The sequence below is a fragment of the Pseudophryne corroboree genome (genome assembly GCF_028390025.1).
Source record: "Pseudophryne corroboree isolate aPseCor3 chromosome 6 unlocalized genomic scaffold, aPseCor3.hap2 SUPER_6_unloc_4, whole genome shotgun sequence".
NCBI classification, from domain to species: Eukaryota; Metazoa; Chordata; class Amphibia; order Anura; family Myobatrachidae; genus Pseudophryne; species Pseudophryne corroboree.
In genome coordinates this window covers 510,400-528,346 of record NW_026967605.1, presented here as the reverse complement: position 1 = coordinate 528,346, position 17,947 = coordinate 510,400, and the positions used below count along the sequence as shown (strand labels likewise).

The following is a 17,947-nucleotide window of genomic DNA, read 5'->3' as shown; positions in this document are numbered from 1 at the left end:
CCTGTCCTGTATCTGTCTACTATTCCTGTACTGACCTCACACACACACAGCTCTACACCTCCATCCTGTCCTGTATCTCTCTACTATTCCTGTATTGACCCCACACACACAGCTCTGTCACTACACCTCCATCCTGTCCTGTATCTCTCTGCTATTCCTGTACTGACCCCACACACACAGCTCTGTCACTTCACCTCCATCCTGTCCTGTATCTCTCTGCTATTCCTGTACTGACCTCACACACACAGCTCTGTCACTACACCTCCATCCTATCCTGTATCTCTCTACTGTTCCTGTACTGACCTCACACACACAGCTCTGTCACTACACCTCCATCCTATCCTGTATCTCTCTGCTATTCCTGTACTGACCTCACACACACAGCTCTGTCACTACACCTCCATCCTGTCCTGTATCTGTCTACTATTCCTGTACTTACCTCACACACAAAACGCTCTGTCACTACACCTCCATCCTGTCCTGTATCTCTCTACTATTCCTGTACTGACCTCACACACACAGCTCTGTCACTACACCTCCTTCCTGTCCTGTATCTCTCTACTACTCATGTACTGACCCCACACACACACAGCTCTGTCACTACACCTCCTTCCTGTCCTGTATCTCTCTACTACTCATGTACTGACCCCACACACACACAGCTCTGTCACTACACCTCCACCCTGTCCTGTATCTCTCTACTATTCCTGTACTGACCCCACACACAGCTCTGTCACTACACCTCCATCCTGTCCTGTATCTCTCTACTATTCCTGCACTGACCTCACACACACAGCTCTGTCACTACACCTCCATCCTGTCCTGTATCTCTCTACTATTCCTGTATTGACCCCACACACACACACAGCTCTGTCACTACACCTCCATCCTGTCCTGTATCTCTCTACTATTCCTGTACTGACCTCATACACACAGCTCTGTCACTACACCTCCTTCCTGTCCTGTATCTCTCTACTACTCATGTACTGACCCCCCACACACACAGCTCTGTCACTACACCTCCATCCTGTCCTGTATCTCTCTACTATTCCTGTACTGACCCCACACACAGCTCTGTCACTACACCTCCATCCTGTCCTGTATCTCTCTACTATTCCTGCACTGACCTCACACACACAGCTCTGTCACTACACCTCCATCCTGTCCTGTATCTCTCTACTATTCCTGTATTGACCCCACACACACAGCTCTGTCACTACACCTCCATCCTATCCTGTATCTGTCTACTATTCCTGTACTGACCTCACACATACAGCTCTGTCACTACACCTCCATCCTGTCCTGTATCTCTCTACTATTCCTGTACTGACCTCACACATACAGCTGTCACTACACTTCCATCCTGTCCTGTATCTATATACTATTCCTGTACTGACCCCTCAGACACAGCTCTGTCACTACATCTCCATCCTGTCCTGTATCTCTCTACTATTCCTGTACTAACCTCACACACACAGCTCTGTCACTACACCTCCATCCTGTCCTGTATCTCTCTACTATTCCTGTACTGACCCCACACACACAGCTCTGTCACTACACCTCCATCCTGTCCTGTATCTCTCTACTATTCCTGTACTGACCCCACACACACAGCTCTGTCACTACACCTCCATCCTGTCCTGTATCTGTCTACTATTCCTGTACTGACCTCACACACACACACACACACACACACACACACACACACACACACACACACACACACACACACACAGCTCTACACCTCCATCCTGTCCTGTATCTCTCTACTATTCCTGTATTGACCCCACACACACAGCTCTGTCACTACACCTCCTTCCTGTCCTGTATCTCTCTGCTATTCCTGTACTGACCCCACACACACAGCTCTGTCACTACACCTCCATCCTATCCTGTATCTCTCTACTATTCCTGTACTGACCTCACACATACACAGCCTTGTCACTACACCTCCATCCTGTCCTGTATCTCTTTACTATTCCTGTACTGACATCACACACACAGCTCTGTCACTACACCTCCATCCTATCCTGTATCTCTCTACTATTCCTGTACTGACCTCACACACACACAGCTCTGTCACTACACCTCCATCCTATCCTGTATCTCTCTGCTATTCCTGTACTGACCTCACACACACAGCTCTGTCACTACACCTCCATCCTGTCCTGTATCTGTCTACTATTCCTGTACTGACCTCACACACACAACGCTCTGTCACTACACCTCCATCCTATCCTGTATCTCCCTACTATTCCTGTACTGACCTCACACACATACAGCTGTGTCACTACACCTCCATCCTGTCCTGTATCTCTCTACTATTCCTGTACTGACCTCACACACACAGCTCTGTCACTACACCTCCTTCCTGTCCTGTATCTCTCTACTACTCATGTACTGACCCCACACAGCTCTGTCACTACACCTCCATCCTATCCTGTATCTCCCTACTATTCCTGTACTGACCACACACATACAGCTGTCACTACACTTCCATCCTGTCCTGTATCTCTCTACTATTCCTGTACTGACCCTACACACACAGCTCTGTCACTACACCTCCATCCTGTCCTGTATCTGTCTACTATTCCTGTACTGACCTCACACAGCTCTGTCACTACACCTCCATCCTGTCCTGTATCTCTATACTATTCCTGTACTGACCACACACATACAGCTGTCACTACACTTCCATCCTGTCCTGTTCTCTCTACTATTCCTGTACTGACCCTACACACACAGCTCTGTCACTACACCTCCATCCTGTCCTGTATCTGTCTACTATTCCTGTACTGACCTCACACAGCTCTGTCACTACACCTCCATCCTGTCCTGTATCTGTCTACTATTCCTGTACTGACCCCACACACACAGTTCTGTCACTACACCTCCATCCTATCCTGTATCTCTCTACTATTCCTGTACTGACCTCACACACACAGCTCTGTCACTACACCTCCATCCTATCCTGTATCTCTCTGCTATTCCTGTACTGACCTCACACACACAGCTCTGTCACTACACCTCCATCCTGTCCTGTATCTGTCTACTATTCCTGTACTGACCTCACACACACAACGCTCTGTCACTACACCTCCATCCTGTCCTGTATCTCTCTACTATTCCTGTACTGACCTCACACACACAGCTCTGTCACTACACCTCCTTCCTGTCCTGTATCTCTCTACTACTCATGTACTGACCCCACACACACACAGCTCTGTCACTACACCTCCTTCCTGTCCTGTATCTCTCTACTACTCATGTACTGACCCCACACACACACAGCTCTGTCACTACACCTCCACCCTGTCCTGTATCTCTCTACTATTCCTGTACTGACCCCACACACAGCTCTGTCACTACACCTCCATCCTGTCCTGTATCTCTCTACTATTCCTGCACTGACCTCACACACACAGCTCTGTCACTACACCTCCATCCTGTCCTGTATCTCTCTACTATTCCTGTACTGACCCCACACACACAGCTCTGTCACTACACCTCCACTCTGTCCTGTATCTCTCTACTATTCCTGTACTGACCCCACACACAGCTCTGTCACTACACCTCCATCCTGTCCTGTATCTCTATACTATTCCTGCACTGACCTCACACACACAGCTCTGTCACTACACCTCCATCCTGTCCTGTATCTCTCTACTATTCCTGTATTGACCCCACACACACACACAGCTCTGTCACTACACCTCCATCCTATCCTGTATCTGTCTACTATTCCTGTACTGACCTCATACACACAGCTCTGTCACTACACCTCCTTCCTGTCCTGTATCTCTCTACTACTCATGTACTGACCCCCCACACACACAGCTCTGTCACTACACCTCCACCCTGTCCTGTATCTCTCTACTATTCCTGTACTGACCCCCCACACAGCTCTGTCACTACACCTCCATCCTGTCCTGTATTTCTCTACTATTCCTGCACTGACCTCACACACACAGCTCTGTCACTACACCTCCATCCTGTCCTGTATCTCTCTACTATTCCTGTATTGACCCCACACACACAGCTCTGTCACTACACCTCCATCCTATCCTGTATCTGTCTACTATTCCTGTACTGACCTCACACATACAGCTCTGTCACTACACCTCCATCCTGTCCTGTATCTCTCTACTATTCCTGTACTGACCTCACACATACAGCTCTGTCACTACACCTCCATCCTGTCCTGTATCTCTCTACTATTCCTGTACTGACCTCACACATACAGCTCTGTCACTACACCTCCATCCTGTCCTGTATCTATCTACTATTCCTGTACTGACCCCTCAGACACAGCTCTGTAACTACACCTCCATCCTGTCCTGTATCTCTCTACTATTCCTGTACTAACCTCACACACACAGCTCTGTCACTACACCTCCATCCTGTCCTGTATCTCTCTACTATTCCTGTACTGACCCCCCCCCCCCTCCCCCCCACACACACACAGTTCTGTCACTACACCTCCAGCCTGTCCTGTATCTCTCTACTATTCCTGTACTGACCCCACACACACACACCTCTGTCACTACACCTCCATCCTGTCCTGTATCTCTCTACTATTCCTGTACTGACCACACACACACACAGCTCTGTCACTACACCTCCATCCTGTCCTGTATCTGTCTACTATTCCTGTACTGACCTCACACACACACACACACAGCTCTACACCTCCATCCTGTCCTGTATCTCTCTACTATTTCTGTATTGACCCCACACACACAGCTCTGTCACTACACCTCCATCCTGTCCTGTATCTCTCTGCTATTCCTGTACTGACCCCACACACACAGCTCTGTCACTTCACCTCCATCCTGTCCTGTATCTCTCTGCTATTCCTGTACTGACCTCACACACACAGATCTGTCACTACACCTCCATCATATCCTGTATCTCTCTACTATTCCTGTACTGACCTCACACACACAGCTCTGTCACTACACCTCCATCCTATCCTGTATCTCTCTGCTATTCCTGTACTGACCTCACACACACAGCTCTGTCACTACACCTCCATCCTGTCCTGTATCTGTCTACTATTCCTGTACTGACCTCACACACACAACGCTCTGTCACTACACCTCCATCCTGTCCTGTATCTCTCTACTATTCCTGTACTGACCTCACACACACAGCTCTGTCACTACACCTCCTTCCTGTCCTGTATCTCTCTACTACTCATGTACTGACCCCACACACACACACAGCTCTGTCACTACACCTCCACCCTGTCCTGTATCTCTCTACTATTCCTGTACTGACCCCACACACAGCTCTGTCACTACACCTCCATCCTGTCCTGTATCTCTATACTATTCCTGCACTGACCTCACACACACAGCTCTGTCACTACACCTCCATCCTGTCCTGTATCTCTCTACTATTCCTGTATTGACCCCACACACACCTATCCTGTATCTGTCTACTATTCCTGTACTGACCTCATACACACAGCTCTGTCACTACACCTCCTTCCTGTCCTGTATCTCTCTACTACTCATGTACTGACCCCCCACACACACAGCTCTGTCACTACACCTCCACCCTGTCCTGTATCTCTCTACTATTCCTGTACTGACCCCCCACACAGCTCTGTCACTACACCTCCATCCTGTCCTGTATTTCTCTACTATTCCTGCACTGACCTCACACACACAGCTCTGTCACTACACCTCCATCCTGTCCTGTATCTCTCTACTATTCCTGTATTGACCCCACACACACAGCTCTGTCACTACACCTCCATCCTATCCTGTATCTGTCTACTATTCCTGTTCTGACCTCACACATACAGCTCTGTCACTACACCTCCATCCTGTCCTGTATCTCTCTACTATTCCTGTACTGACCTCACACATACAGCTGTCACTACACTTCCATCCTGTCCTGTATCTATCTACTATTCCTGTACTGACCCCTCAGACACAGCTCTGTAACTACACCTCCATCCTGTCCTGTATCTCTCTACTATTCCTGTACTAACCTCACACACACAGCTCTGTCACTACACCTCCATCCTGTCCTGTATCTCTCTACTATTCCTGTACTGACCCCCCCCCCCCCTCCCCCCCACACACACACAGTTCTGTCACTACACCTCCAGCCTGTCCTGTATCTCTCTACTATTCCTGTACTGACCCCCCCCCACACACACACACACACAGCTCTGTCACTACACCTCCATCCTGTCCTGTATCTCTCTACTATTCCTATACTAATCTCTCACACACAGCTCTGTCACTACACCTCCATCCTGTCCTGTATCTCTCTACTATTCCTGTACTGACCCCACACACACACCGCTCTGTCACTACACCTCCATCCTGTCCTGTATCTCTCTACTATTCCTGTACTGACCTCACACACACAACGCTCTGTCACTACACCTCCATCCTGTCCTGTATCTCTCTACTATTCCTGTACTGACCCCACACACACAGCTCTGTCACTACACCTCCATCCTGTCCTGTATCTCTCTACTATTCCTGTACTGACCACACACACACAGCTCTGTCACTACACCTCCATCCTGTCCTGTATCTGTCTACTATTCCTGTACTGACCTCACACACACACAGCTCTACACCTCCATCCTGTCCTGTATCTCTCTACTATTCCTGTATTGACCCCACACACACAGCTCTGTCACTACACCTCCATCCTGTCCTGTATCTCTCTGCTATTCCTGTACTGACCCCACACACACAGCTCTGTCACTTCACCTCCATCCTGTCCTGTATCTCTCTGCTATTCCTGTACTGACCTCACACACACAGCTCTGTCACTACACCTCCATCCTATCCTGTATCTCTCTACTGTTCCTGTACTGACCTCACACACACAGCTCTGTCACTACACCTCCATCCTATCCTGTATCTCTCTGCTATTCCTGTACTGACCTCACACACACAGCTCTGTCACTACACCTCCATCCTGTCCTGTATCTGTCTACTATTCCTGTACTTACCTCACACACAAAACGCTCTGTCACTACACCTCCATCCTGTCCTGTATCTCTCTACTATTCCTGTACTGACCTCACACACACAGCTCTGTCACTACACCTCCTTCCTGTCCTGTATCTCTCTACTACTCATGTACTGACCCCACACACACACAGCTCTGTCACTACACCTCCTTCCTGTCCTGTATCTCTCTACTACTCATGTACTGACCCCACACACACACAGCTCTGTCACTACACCTCCACCCTGTCCTGTATCTCTCTACTATTCCTGTACTGACCCCACACACAGCTCTGTCACTACACCTCCATCCTGTCCTGTATCTCTCTACTATTCCTGCACTGACCTCACACACACAGCTCTGTCACTACACCTCCATCCTGTCCTGTATCTCTCTACTATTCCTGTATTGACCCCACACACACACACAGCTCTGTCACTACACCTCCATCCTGTCCTGTATCTCTCTACTATTCCTGTACTGACCTCATACACACAGCTCTGTCACTACACCTCCTTCCTGTCCTGTATCTCTCTACTACTCATGTACTGACCCCCCACACACACAGCTCTGTCACTACACCTCCATCCTGTCCTGTATCTCTCTACTATTCCTGTACTGACCCCACACACAGCTCTGTCACTACACCTCCATCCTGTCCTGTATCTCTCTACTATTCCTGCACTGACCTCACACACACAGCTCTGTCACTACACCTCCATCCTGTCCTGTATCTCTCTACTATTCCTGTATTGACCCCACACACACAGCTCTGTCACTACACCTCCATCCTATCCTGTATCTGTCTACTATTCCTGTACTGACCTCACACATACAGCTCTGTCACTACACCTCCATCCTGTCCTGTATCTCTCTACTATTCCTCTACTGACCTCACACATACAGCTGTCACTACACTTCCATCCTGTCCTGTATCTATATACTATTCCTGTACTGACCCCTCAGACACAGCTCTGTCACTACATCTCCATCCTGTCCTGTATCTCTCTACTATTCCTGTACTAACCTCACACACACAGCTCTGTCACTACACCTCCATCCTGTCCTGTATCTCTCTACTATTCCTGTACTGACCCCACACACACAGCTCTGTCACTACACCTCCATCCTGTCCTGTATCTCTCTACTATTCCTGTACTGACCCCACACACACAGCTCTGTCACTACACCTCCATCCTGTCCTGTATCTGTCTACTATTCCTGTACTGACCTCACACACACACACACACACAGCTCTACACCTCCATCCTGTCCTGTATCTCTCTACTATTCCTGTATTGACCCCACACACACAGCTCTGTCACTACACCTCCTTCCTGTCCTGTATCTCTCTGCTATTCCTGTACTGACCCCACACACACAGCTCTGTCACTACACCTCCATCCTATCCTGTATCTCTCTACTATTCCTGTACTGACCTCACACATACACAGCCTTGTCACTACACCTCCATCCTGTCCTGTATCTCTTTACTATTCCTGTACTGACATCACACACACAGCTCTGTCACTACACCTCCATCCTATCCTGTATCTCTCTACTATTCCTGTACTGACCTCACACACACAGCTCTGTCACTACACCTCCATCCTATCCTGTATCTCTCTGCTATTCCTGTACTGACCTCACACACACAGCTCTGTCACTACACCTCCATCCTGTCCTGTATCTGTCTACTATTCCTGTACTGACCTCACACACACAACGCTCTGTCACTACACCTCCATCCTATCCTGTATCTCCCTACTATTCCTGTACTGACCTCACACACATACAGCTGTGTCACTACACCTCCATCCTGTCCTGTATCTCTCTACTATTCCTGTACTGACCTCACACACACAGCTCTGTCACTACACCTCCTTCCTGTCCTGTATCTCTCTACTACTCATGTACTGACCCCACACAGCTCTGTCACTACACCTCCATCCTGTCCTGTATCTCTATACTATTCCTGTACTGACCACACACATACAGCTGTCACTACACTTCCATCCTGTCCTGTATCTCTCTACTATTCCTGTACTGACCCTACACACACAGCTCTGTCACTACACCTCCATCCTGTCCTGTATCTGTCTACTATTCCTGTACTGACCTCACACAGCTCTGTCACTACACCTCCATCCTGTCCTGTATCTCTATACTATTCCTGTACTGACCACACACATACAGCTGTCACTACACTTCCATCCTGTCCTGTTCTCTCTACTATTCCTGTACTGACCCTACACACACAGCTCTGTCACTACACCTCCATCCTGTCCTGTATCTGTCTACTATTCCTGTACTGACCTCACACAGCTCTGTCACTACACCTCCATCCTGTCCTGTATCTGTCTACTATTCCTGTACTGACCCCACACACACAGTTCTGTCACTACACCTCCATCCTATCCTGTATCTCTCTACTATTCCTGTACTGACCTCACACACACAGCTCTGTCACTACACCTCCATCCTATCCTGTATCTCTCTGCTATTCCTGTACTGACCTCACACACACAGCTCTGTCACTACACCTCCATCCTGTCCTGTATCTGTCTACTATTCCTGTACTGACCTCACACACACAACGCTCTGTCACTACACCTCCATCCTGTCCTGTATCTCTCTACTATTCCTGTACTGACCTCACACACACAGCTCTGTCACTACACCTCCTTCCTGTCCTGTATCTCTCTACTACTCATGTACTGACCCCACACACACACAGCTCTGTCACTACACCTCCTTCCTGTCCTGTATCTCTCTACTACTCATGTACTGACCCCACACACACACAGCTCTGTCACTACACCTCCACCCTGTCCTGTATCTCTCTACTATTCCTGTACTGACCCCACACACAGCTCTGTCACTACACCTCCATCCTGTCCTGTATCTCTCTACTATTCCTGCACTGACCTCACACACACAGCTCTGTCACTACACCTCCATCCTGTCCTGTATCTCTCTACTATTCCTGTACTGACCCCACACACACAGCTCTGTCACTACACCTCCATCCTGTCCTGTATCTGTCTACTATTCCTGTACTGACCTCACACACACAACGCTCTGTCACTACACCTCCATCCTGTCCTGTATCTCTCTACTATTCCTGTATTGACCCCACACACACACACAGCTCTGTCACTACACCTCCATCCTATCCTGTATCTGCCTACTATTCCTGTACTGACCTCATACACACAGCTCTGTCACTACACCTCCTTCCTGTCCTGTATCTCTCTACTACTCATGTACTGACCCCCCACACACACAGCTCTGTCACTACACCTCCACCCTGTCCTGTATCTCTCTACTATTCCTGTACTGACCCCACACACAGCTCTGTCACTACACCTCCATCCTGTCCTGTATCTCTCTACTATTCCTGCACTGACCTCACACACACAGCTCTGTCACTACCCCTCCATCCTGTCCTGTATCTCTCTACTATTCCTGTATTGACCCCACACACACAGCTCTGTCACTACACCTCCATCCTATCCTGTATCTGTCTACTATTCCTGTACTGACCTCACTCATACAGCTCTGTCACTACACCTCCATCCTGTCCTGTATCTCTCTACTATTCCTGTACTGACCTCACACATACAGCTGTCACTACACTTCCATCCTGTCCTGTATCTATCTACTATTCCTGTACTGACCCCTCAGACACAGCTCTGTCACTACACCTCAATCCTGTCCTGTATCTCTCTACTATTCCTGTACTAACCTCACACACACAGCTCTGTCACTACACCTCCATCCTGTCCTGTATCTCTCTACTATTCCTGTACTGACCCCACACACACAGCTCTGTCACTACACCTCCATCCTGTCCTGTATCTCTCTACTATTCCTGTACTGACCCCACACACAGCTCTGTCACTACACCTCCATCCTGTCCTGTATCTGTCTACTATTCCTGTACTGACCTCACACACACACAGCTCTACACCTCCATCCTGTCCTGTATCTCTCTACTATTCCTGTATTGACCCCACACACACAGCTCTGTCACTACACCTCCTTCCTGTCCTGTATCTCTCTGCTATTCCTGTACTGACCCCACACACACAGCTCTGTCACTACACCTCCATCCTATCCTGTATCTCTCTACTATTCCTGTACTGACCTCACACATACACAGCCTTGTCACTACACCTCCATCCTATCCTGTATCTCTCTGCTATTCCTGTACTGACCTCACACACACAGCTCTGTCACTACACCTCCATCCTATCCTGTATCTCTCTACTATTCCTGTACTGACCTCACACACACAGCTCTGTCACTACACCTCCATCCTATCCTGTATCTCTCTGCTATTCCTGTACTGACCTCACACACACAGCTCTGTCACTACACCTCCATCCTGTCCTGTATCTGTCTACTATTCCTGTACTGACCTCACACACACAACGCTCTGTCACTACACCTCCATCCTATCCTGTATCTCCCTACTATTCCTGTACTGACCTCACACACACAACACTCTGTCACTACACCTCCATCCTGTCCTGTATCTCTCTACTATTCCTGTACTGACCTCACACACATACAGCTCTGTCACTACACCTCCATCCTGTCCTGTATCTCTCTACTATTCCTGGACTGACCTCACACACACAGCTCTGTCACTACACCTCCTTCCTGTCCTGTATCTCTCTACTACTCATGTACTGACCCCACACAGCTCTGTCACTACACCTCCATCCTGTCCTGTATCTCTATACTATTCCTGTACTGACCACACACATACAGCTGTCACTACACTTCCATCCTGTCCTGTATCTCTCTACTATTCCTGTACTGACCCTACACACACAGCTCTGTCACTACACCTCCATCCTGTCCTGTATCTGTCTACTATTCCTGTACTGACCTCACACAGCTCTGTCACTACACCTCCATCCTGTCCTGTATCTCTCTACTATTCCTGTACTGACCCCACACACACAGCTCTGTCACTACACCTCCATCCTGTCCTGTATATCTCTACTATTCCTGTACTGACCCCACACACAGCTCTGTCACTACACCTCCATCCTGTCCTGTATCTGTCTACTATTCCTGTACTGACCTCACACACACAACGCTCTGTCACTACACCTCCATCCTGTCCTGTATCTCTCTACTATTCCTGTACTGACCTCACACACACAGGTCTGTCACTACACCTCCATCCTGTCCTGTATCTCTCTACTATTCCTGTACTGACCCCACACACACACAGCTCTGTCACTACACCTCCACCCTGTCCTGTATCTCTCTACTATTCCTGTACTGACCTCACACACACAGCTGTGTCACTACACCTCCATCCTGTCCTGTATCTCTCTACTATTCCTGTACTGACCCCACACACACACAGCTCTGTCACTACACCTCCACCCTGTCCTGTATCTCTCTACTATTCCTGTACTGACCCCCCCCCCACACACACACACACAGCTCTGTCACTACACCTCCAACCTGTTCTGTATCTCTCTACTATTCCTGTACTGACCTCTCACACACAGCTCTGTCACTACACCTCCATCCTGTCCTGTATCTCTCTACTATTCCTGTACTGACCCCACACACACGCACACAGCTCTGTCACTACACCTCCATCCTGTCCTGTATCTCTCTACTATTCCTGTACTGACCTCACACACACACCGCTCTGTCACTACACCTCCATCCTCTCCTGTATCTCTCTACTATTCCTGTACTGACCCCCCCCCTCCCCCACACACACACAGCTCTGTCACTACACCTCCATCCTGTCCTGTATCTCTCTACTATTCCTGTACTGACCTCACACACACACAGCTCTGTCACTACACCTCCATCCTGTCCTGTATCTCTTTACTATTCCTGTACTGACCTCACACACACAGCTCTGTCACTACACCTCCATCCTCTCCTGTATCTCTCCACTATTCCTGTACTGACCCCCCCCCTCCCCCACACACACACAGCTCTGTCACTACACCTCCATCCTGTCCTGTATCTCTTTACTATTCCTGTACTGACCACACACACACAGCTCTGTCACTACACCTCCATCCTGTCCTGTATCCTCCTGCTATTCCTGTACTGACCTCACACACACACAGCTCTGTCACTACACCTCCTTGCTGTCCTGTATCTCTCTACTATTCCTGTACTGACCTCACACACACAGCTCTGTCACTACACCTCCATCCTTTCCTGTGTCTCTCTACTATTCCTATACTGACCCCACACACACAGCTCTGTCACTACACCTCCATCCTGTCCTGCATCTCTCTGCTATTCCTGTACTGACCACACACACACACACACAGCTCTGTCACTACACCTCCATCCTGTCCTGTATCTCTCTGCTATTCCTGTACTGACCCCCCCCCCCCCACACACACACACACACGGCTCTCTACATCTCCACCCAGCCCTCAGTGTCTGCACTCACCATTGTAGACCATCATGGACATTGTACGTGCCAGCTCTAGTAGTATTGCAGTTCCGACCCCAGACTTTGCAGCTCCAGGACCCCAGGAATCTCGTTGAGCTCCCACAATAATATAGTGCTCTGGAAACATAGAGGAAGCGCAGGGATTAGAGGAGAGCAGAGGTTTGGTGGAACACTCTTTCTGGAAACAGTGACCGGAACATTGAGGTTTACCAGGTTCGAAGCGCCCTGTTATACTGCCAAACACGTTGTGCAGGTCCACACTGCGCGGCACGTTGGTCACCTCCAGCTGAACCTTCATATCTGGGGTCTTCAGGTTGGGGCCCAAGCCATACGAAGGGAAGGAGGGGCCCCTCCATTCTGAGGAGCAGTCGGGTCCCGAGAGTTTACTGCAGCAGATAATATAATGTCTTATACTGTATGCAATAACGCCTGGCTGAGATATCTGTGCCTGGCTAATACAGCACTGTGCGTGGCTACCACATTATCCTGTGTGGCTACCACATTACTCTGCATGGCTACCACATTACACAGCATGGCTACCACATTACTGTGCTTGACTGCCCCATTACTCTGCGTGGCTACCACATTACACTGCATGGCTACCACATTACACTGCATGGCTACCACATTACGCTGCATGGCTACCACATTACTGTGCTTGACTGTCCCATTACTCTGCGTGGCTACCACATTACTCTGCATGGCTACCACATTACACAGCATGGCTACCACATTACTGTGCTTGACTGCCCCATTACTCTGCGTGGCTACCACATTACTCTGCATGGCTACCACATTACACATCATGGCTACCACATTACTCTGCATGGCTACCACATTACTGTGCTTGACTGCCCCATTACTCTGCGTGGCTACCATATTACACTGCATGGCTACCACATTACTGTGTTTGACTGTCCCATTACTCTGCGTGACTACCACATTACTCTGCGTGGCTACCACATTACTGTGTGTGACTACCACATTACTCTGCGTGGCTACCATATTACTATGCGTGGCTACCACATTACTCTGTGTGGCTACCACATTACTCTGTGTGGCTACCACATTACTCTGTGGGGCTACCACATTACACTGCATGGCTACCATATTACTGTGCTTGACTGTCCCACTACTCTGTGTGGCTACCATATTACGCTGCATGGCTACTACATTACTCTGCATAGCTACCACATTACGCTGCATGGCTACCACATTACTCTGTGTGGCTACCACATTACTCTGCATGGCTATCACATTACGCTGCGTGGCTATCACATTACGCTGCGTGGCTATCACATTACTCTGCGTGACTACCACATTACTCTGTGTGACTACCACATTACTCTGCGTGGCTATCACATTACTCTGCGGGGGTACCACATTACTCTGCGGGGGAACCACATTACTCTGCGGGGGTACCACATTACTCTGCGGGGGTACCACACTAATGCTGCTCTGTGCACAGCCACTACTGCAGACATTCCTGCTCTGCAATCTCCATTCCTTCAATCATGTTTTCTGTATATGGGAATAGAAAGTTTGAGTGCCATAGAGAATAAGCACAAATAGCCCAGCGCTCTGCAACGTGTTATGTCAGCAATCACTAATGATTGGTTGCTATTGGCAACACCACCATTTGCCTGTTTTAGAAGCTTTAGTAAATCTAGCCCTGTGACTGTTAGCTCCTTTCTGATTGATCCTAGCTCCCATTCAGCGCAGTGTCAGTGCGGCCTCTGTATTACGGCTGGCACAGTATATAGAGATAACTGGTTACTGGTCAGTGCTGTATGACTGTATGCTATGTGTTATTACCACGCTGCTACCTGAGTAATGTCTGTGCTGCACTTCTTGTGATTGGCTGGGCTGGGATTTTTGGAAGGCCGGATGACTTGAAGGGGGGAAATTGGGTGTGATTGAATGATGGGAAGGCTGGAGTGTTCGGATCTCCAGTGCCGAGATGAACCTGGAAACAAAAAGGGAGTTGTGTCAGATCACCCAGCCAGTCAGGTTAGACAGGCAGAAGCAAGACCAGAGAGACAGAGGGGTCAGGACAGGCAGAACCAAGACCAGAAAGACAGAGGGGTCAGGACAGGCAGAACCAAGACCAGAAAGACAGAGGGGGCAGGACAGGCAGAAGCGAGACCAGCAGGACAAACATGAGACAGATCATTAGGACAGGCAGGGGCAGGACAGGCACAAACAAGACTAGTAGTGCAGGCAAGAGCAGGACATACAGAAGTGAGACTATGGGACAGGCAGAAGTGAGACTATGGGGCAGGCTGAAGAGAGATTATGTGGACAGACAGGCAGAAGTGAGACTATGGGGACAGGCAGAAGTGAGACTATGGGGACAGGCAGAAGTGAGACTATGGGGACAGTCAGAGGTGAGACTATGGGGACAGGCAGAAGTGAGACTATGGGGACAGGCAGAAGTGAGACTATGGGGACAGGCAGAAGAGAGACTATGGGGATAGGCAGAAGAGAGACTATGGGGGCAGGCAGAAGTGAGACTATGGGGACAGGCAGAAGTGAGATTATGGAGACAGGCTGAAGAGAGACTATGGGGATAGGTAGAAGAGAGACTATGGGACAGGCAGAAGAGAGACTATGCAGACAGGCAGAAGAGAGACTATGGGACAGGCAGAAGAGAGACTATGAGGACAGGCAGAAGAGAGACTATGAGGCAGGCAGAAGAGAGACTATGGGGATAGGCAGAAGAGAGACTATGGGGACAGGCAGAGGTGGGACTGTGGGGACTGGCAGAGGTGAGACTATGGGGATAGGCAGAAGAGAGACTATGGGGACAGGCAGAGGTGGGACTGTGGGGACTGGCAGAGGTGAGACTATGGGGACAGGCTGAAGAGAGACTATGGGGACAGGCAGAAGTGAGACTATAGGGACAGGCAGAAGCGAGACTATGGGGACAGTTAGAGGTGAGACTATGGGGACAGGCAGAAGAGAGACTATGAGGACAGGCAGAAGAGAGACTATGGGGACAGGCAGAAGAGAGACAGAAGAGAGACTATGGGGACAGGCAGAAGAGAGACTATGGGGCAGGCAGAAGAGAGACTATGGGGACAGGCAGAAGAGAGACTATGGGGACAGGCAGAAGTGAGACTATAGGGACAGGCAGAAGTGAGAGTATGGGGACAGGCAGAAGAGAGACTATGAGGACAGGCAGAAGAGAGACTATGGGGACAGGCAGAAGTGAGACTATGGGGACAGGCAGAAGTGAGAGTATGGGGACAGGCAGGAGAGACTATGGGGACAGGCAGAAGAGAGACTATGGGGACAGGCAGAAGTGAGACTATAGGGACAGGCAGAAGTGAGACTATGGAGACAGGCAGAAGTGAGACTATGGGGACAGTTAGAGGTGAGACTATGGGGACAGGCAGAAGAGAGACTATGGGGACAGGCTGAGGTGAGACTATGGGGACAGGCAGAAGAGAGACTATGGGGACAGGCAGAAGAGAGACTATGGGGACAGGCTCAGGTGAGACTATGGGGACAGGCTGAGGTGAGACTATGGGGACAGGCAGAAGAGAGACTATGGGGACAGGCAGAAGAGAGACTATGGGGACAGGCAGAAGAGAGACTATGGAGACAGTCAGAGGTGAGATTATGGGGACAGGCAGAAGTGAGACTATGGGGACAGTCAGAGGTGAGACTATGGGGACAGGCAGAAGTGAGACTATGGGGACAGTGAGAGGTGAGACTATGGGGACAGGCAGAAGTGAGACTATGGGGACAGGCAGAGGTGAGACTATGGGGACAGGCAGAAGTGAGACTATGGGGACAGTCAGAGGTGAGACTATGGGGACAGGCAGAGGTGAGACTATGGGGACAGGCAGAAGTGAGACTATGAGGACAGGCAGAAGTGAGACTATGGGGACAGTCAGAGGTGAGACTATGGGGACAGGCAGAAGTGAGACTATGGGGACAGTCAGAGGTGAGACTATGGGGACAGGCAGAGGTGATACTATGGGGCAGGCAGAAGTGAGACTATGGGGACAGGCTGAGGTGAGACTATGCAGACAGGCAGAGGTGGCAGAGGTGAGACTATGGGGACAGGCAGAGGTGGCAGAGGTGAGACTATGGGGACAGGCAGAGGTGAGACTATGCAGACAGGCAGAGGTGGCAGAGGTGAGACTATGGGGACAGGCTGAGGTGAGACTATGGGGACAGGCTGAGGTGAGACTATGGGGACAGGCAGAGGTGGCAGAGGTGAGACTATGGGGACAGGCAGAAGTGAGACTATGGGGACAGGCTGAGGTGAGACTATGGGGACAGGCAGAGGTGAGACTACGGGGACAGGCAGAAGTGAGACTATGGGGACAGGCAGAGGTGAGACTATGGGGACAGGCAGAAGTGAGACTATGGGGACAGGCTGAGGTGAGACTATGGGTACAGGCTGAGGTGAGACTATGGGGACAGGCAGAGGTGAGACTATGGGGACAGGCAGAAGTGAGACTATGGGGACAGGCAGAGGTGAGACTATGGGGA

General features: G+C 49.7%; 1 protein-coding gene across 2 annotated transcripts in view; it reads right to left on the bottom strand.

The window, feature by feature from the left end:
• TFR2 (transferrin receptor 2) overlaps positions 1 to 17,947 on the bottom strand; it is a 130,697-nt gene that overhangs the window by 55,945 nt on the left and 56,805 nt on the right. For both annotated transcript variants that reach the window (XM_063950434.1, XM_063950433.1), the window contains 3 exons: positions 15,268 to 15,407; positions 13,652 to 13,827; positions 13,439 to 13,558 (listed from right to left, as the gene is read on the bottom strand). In XM_063950434.1, coding sequence (XP_063806504.1) covers positions 13,439 to 13,558; positions 13,652 to 13,827; positions 15,268 to 15,407 — 436 coding nt within the window. The remainder of the gene's footprint in view (positions 1 to 13,438; positions 13,559 to 13,651; positions 13,828 to 15,267; positions 15,408 to 17,947) is intronic.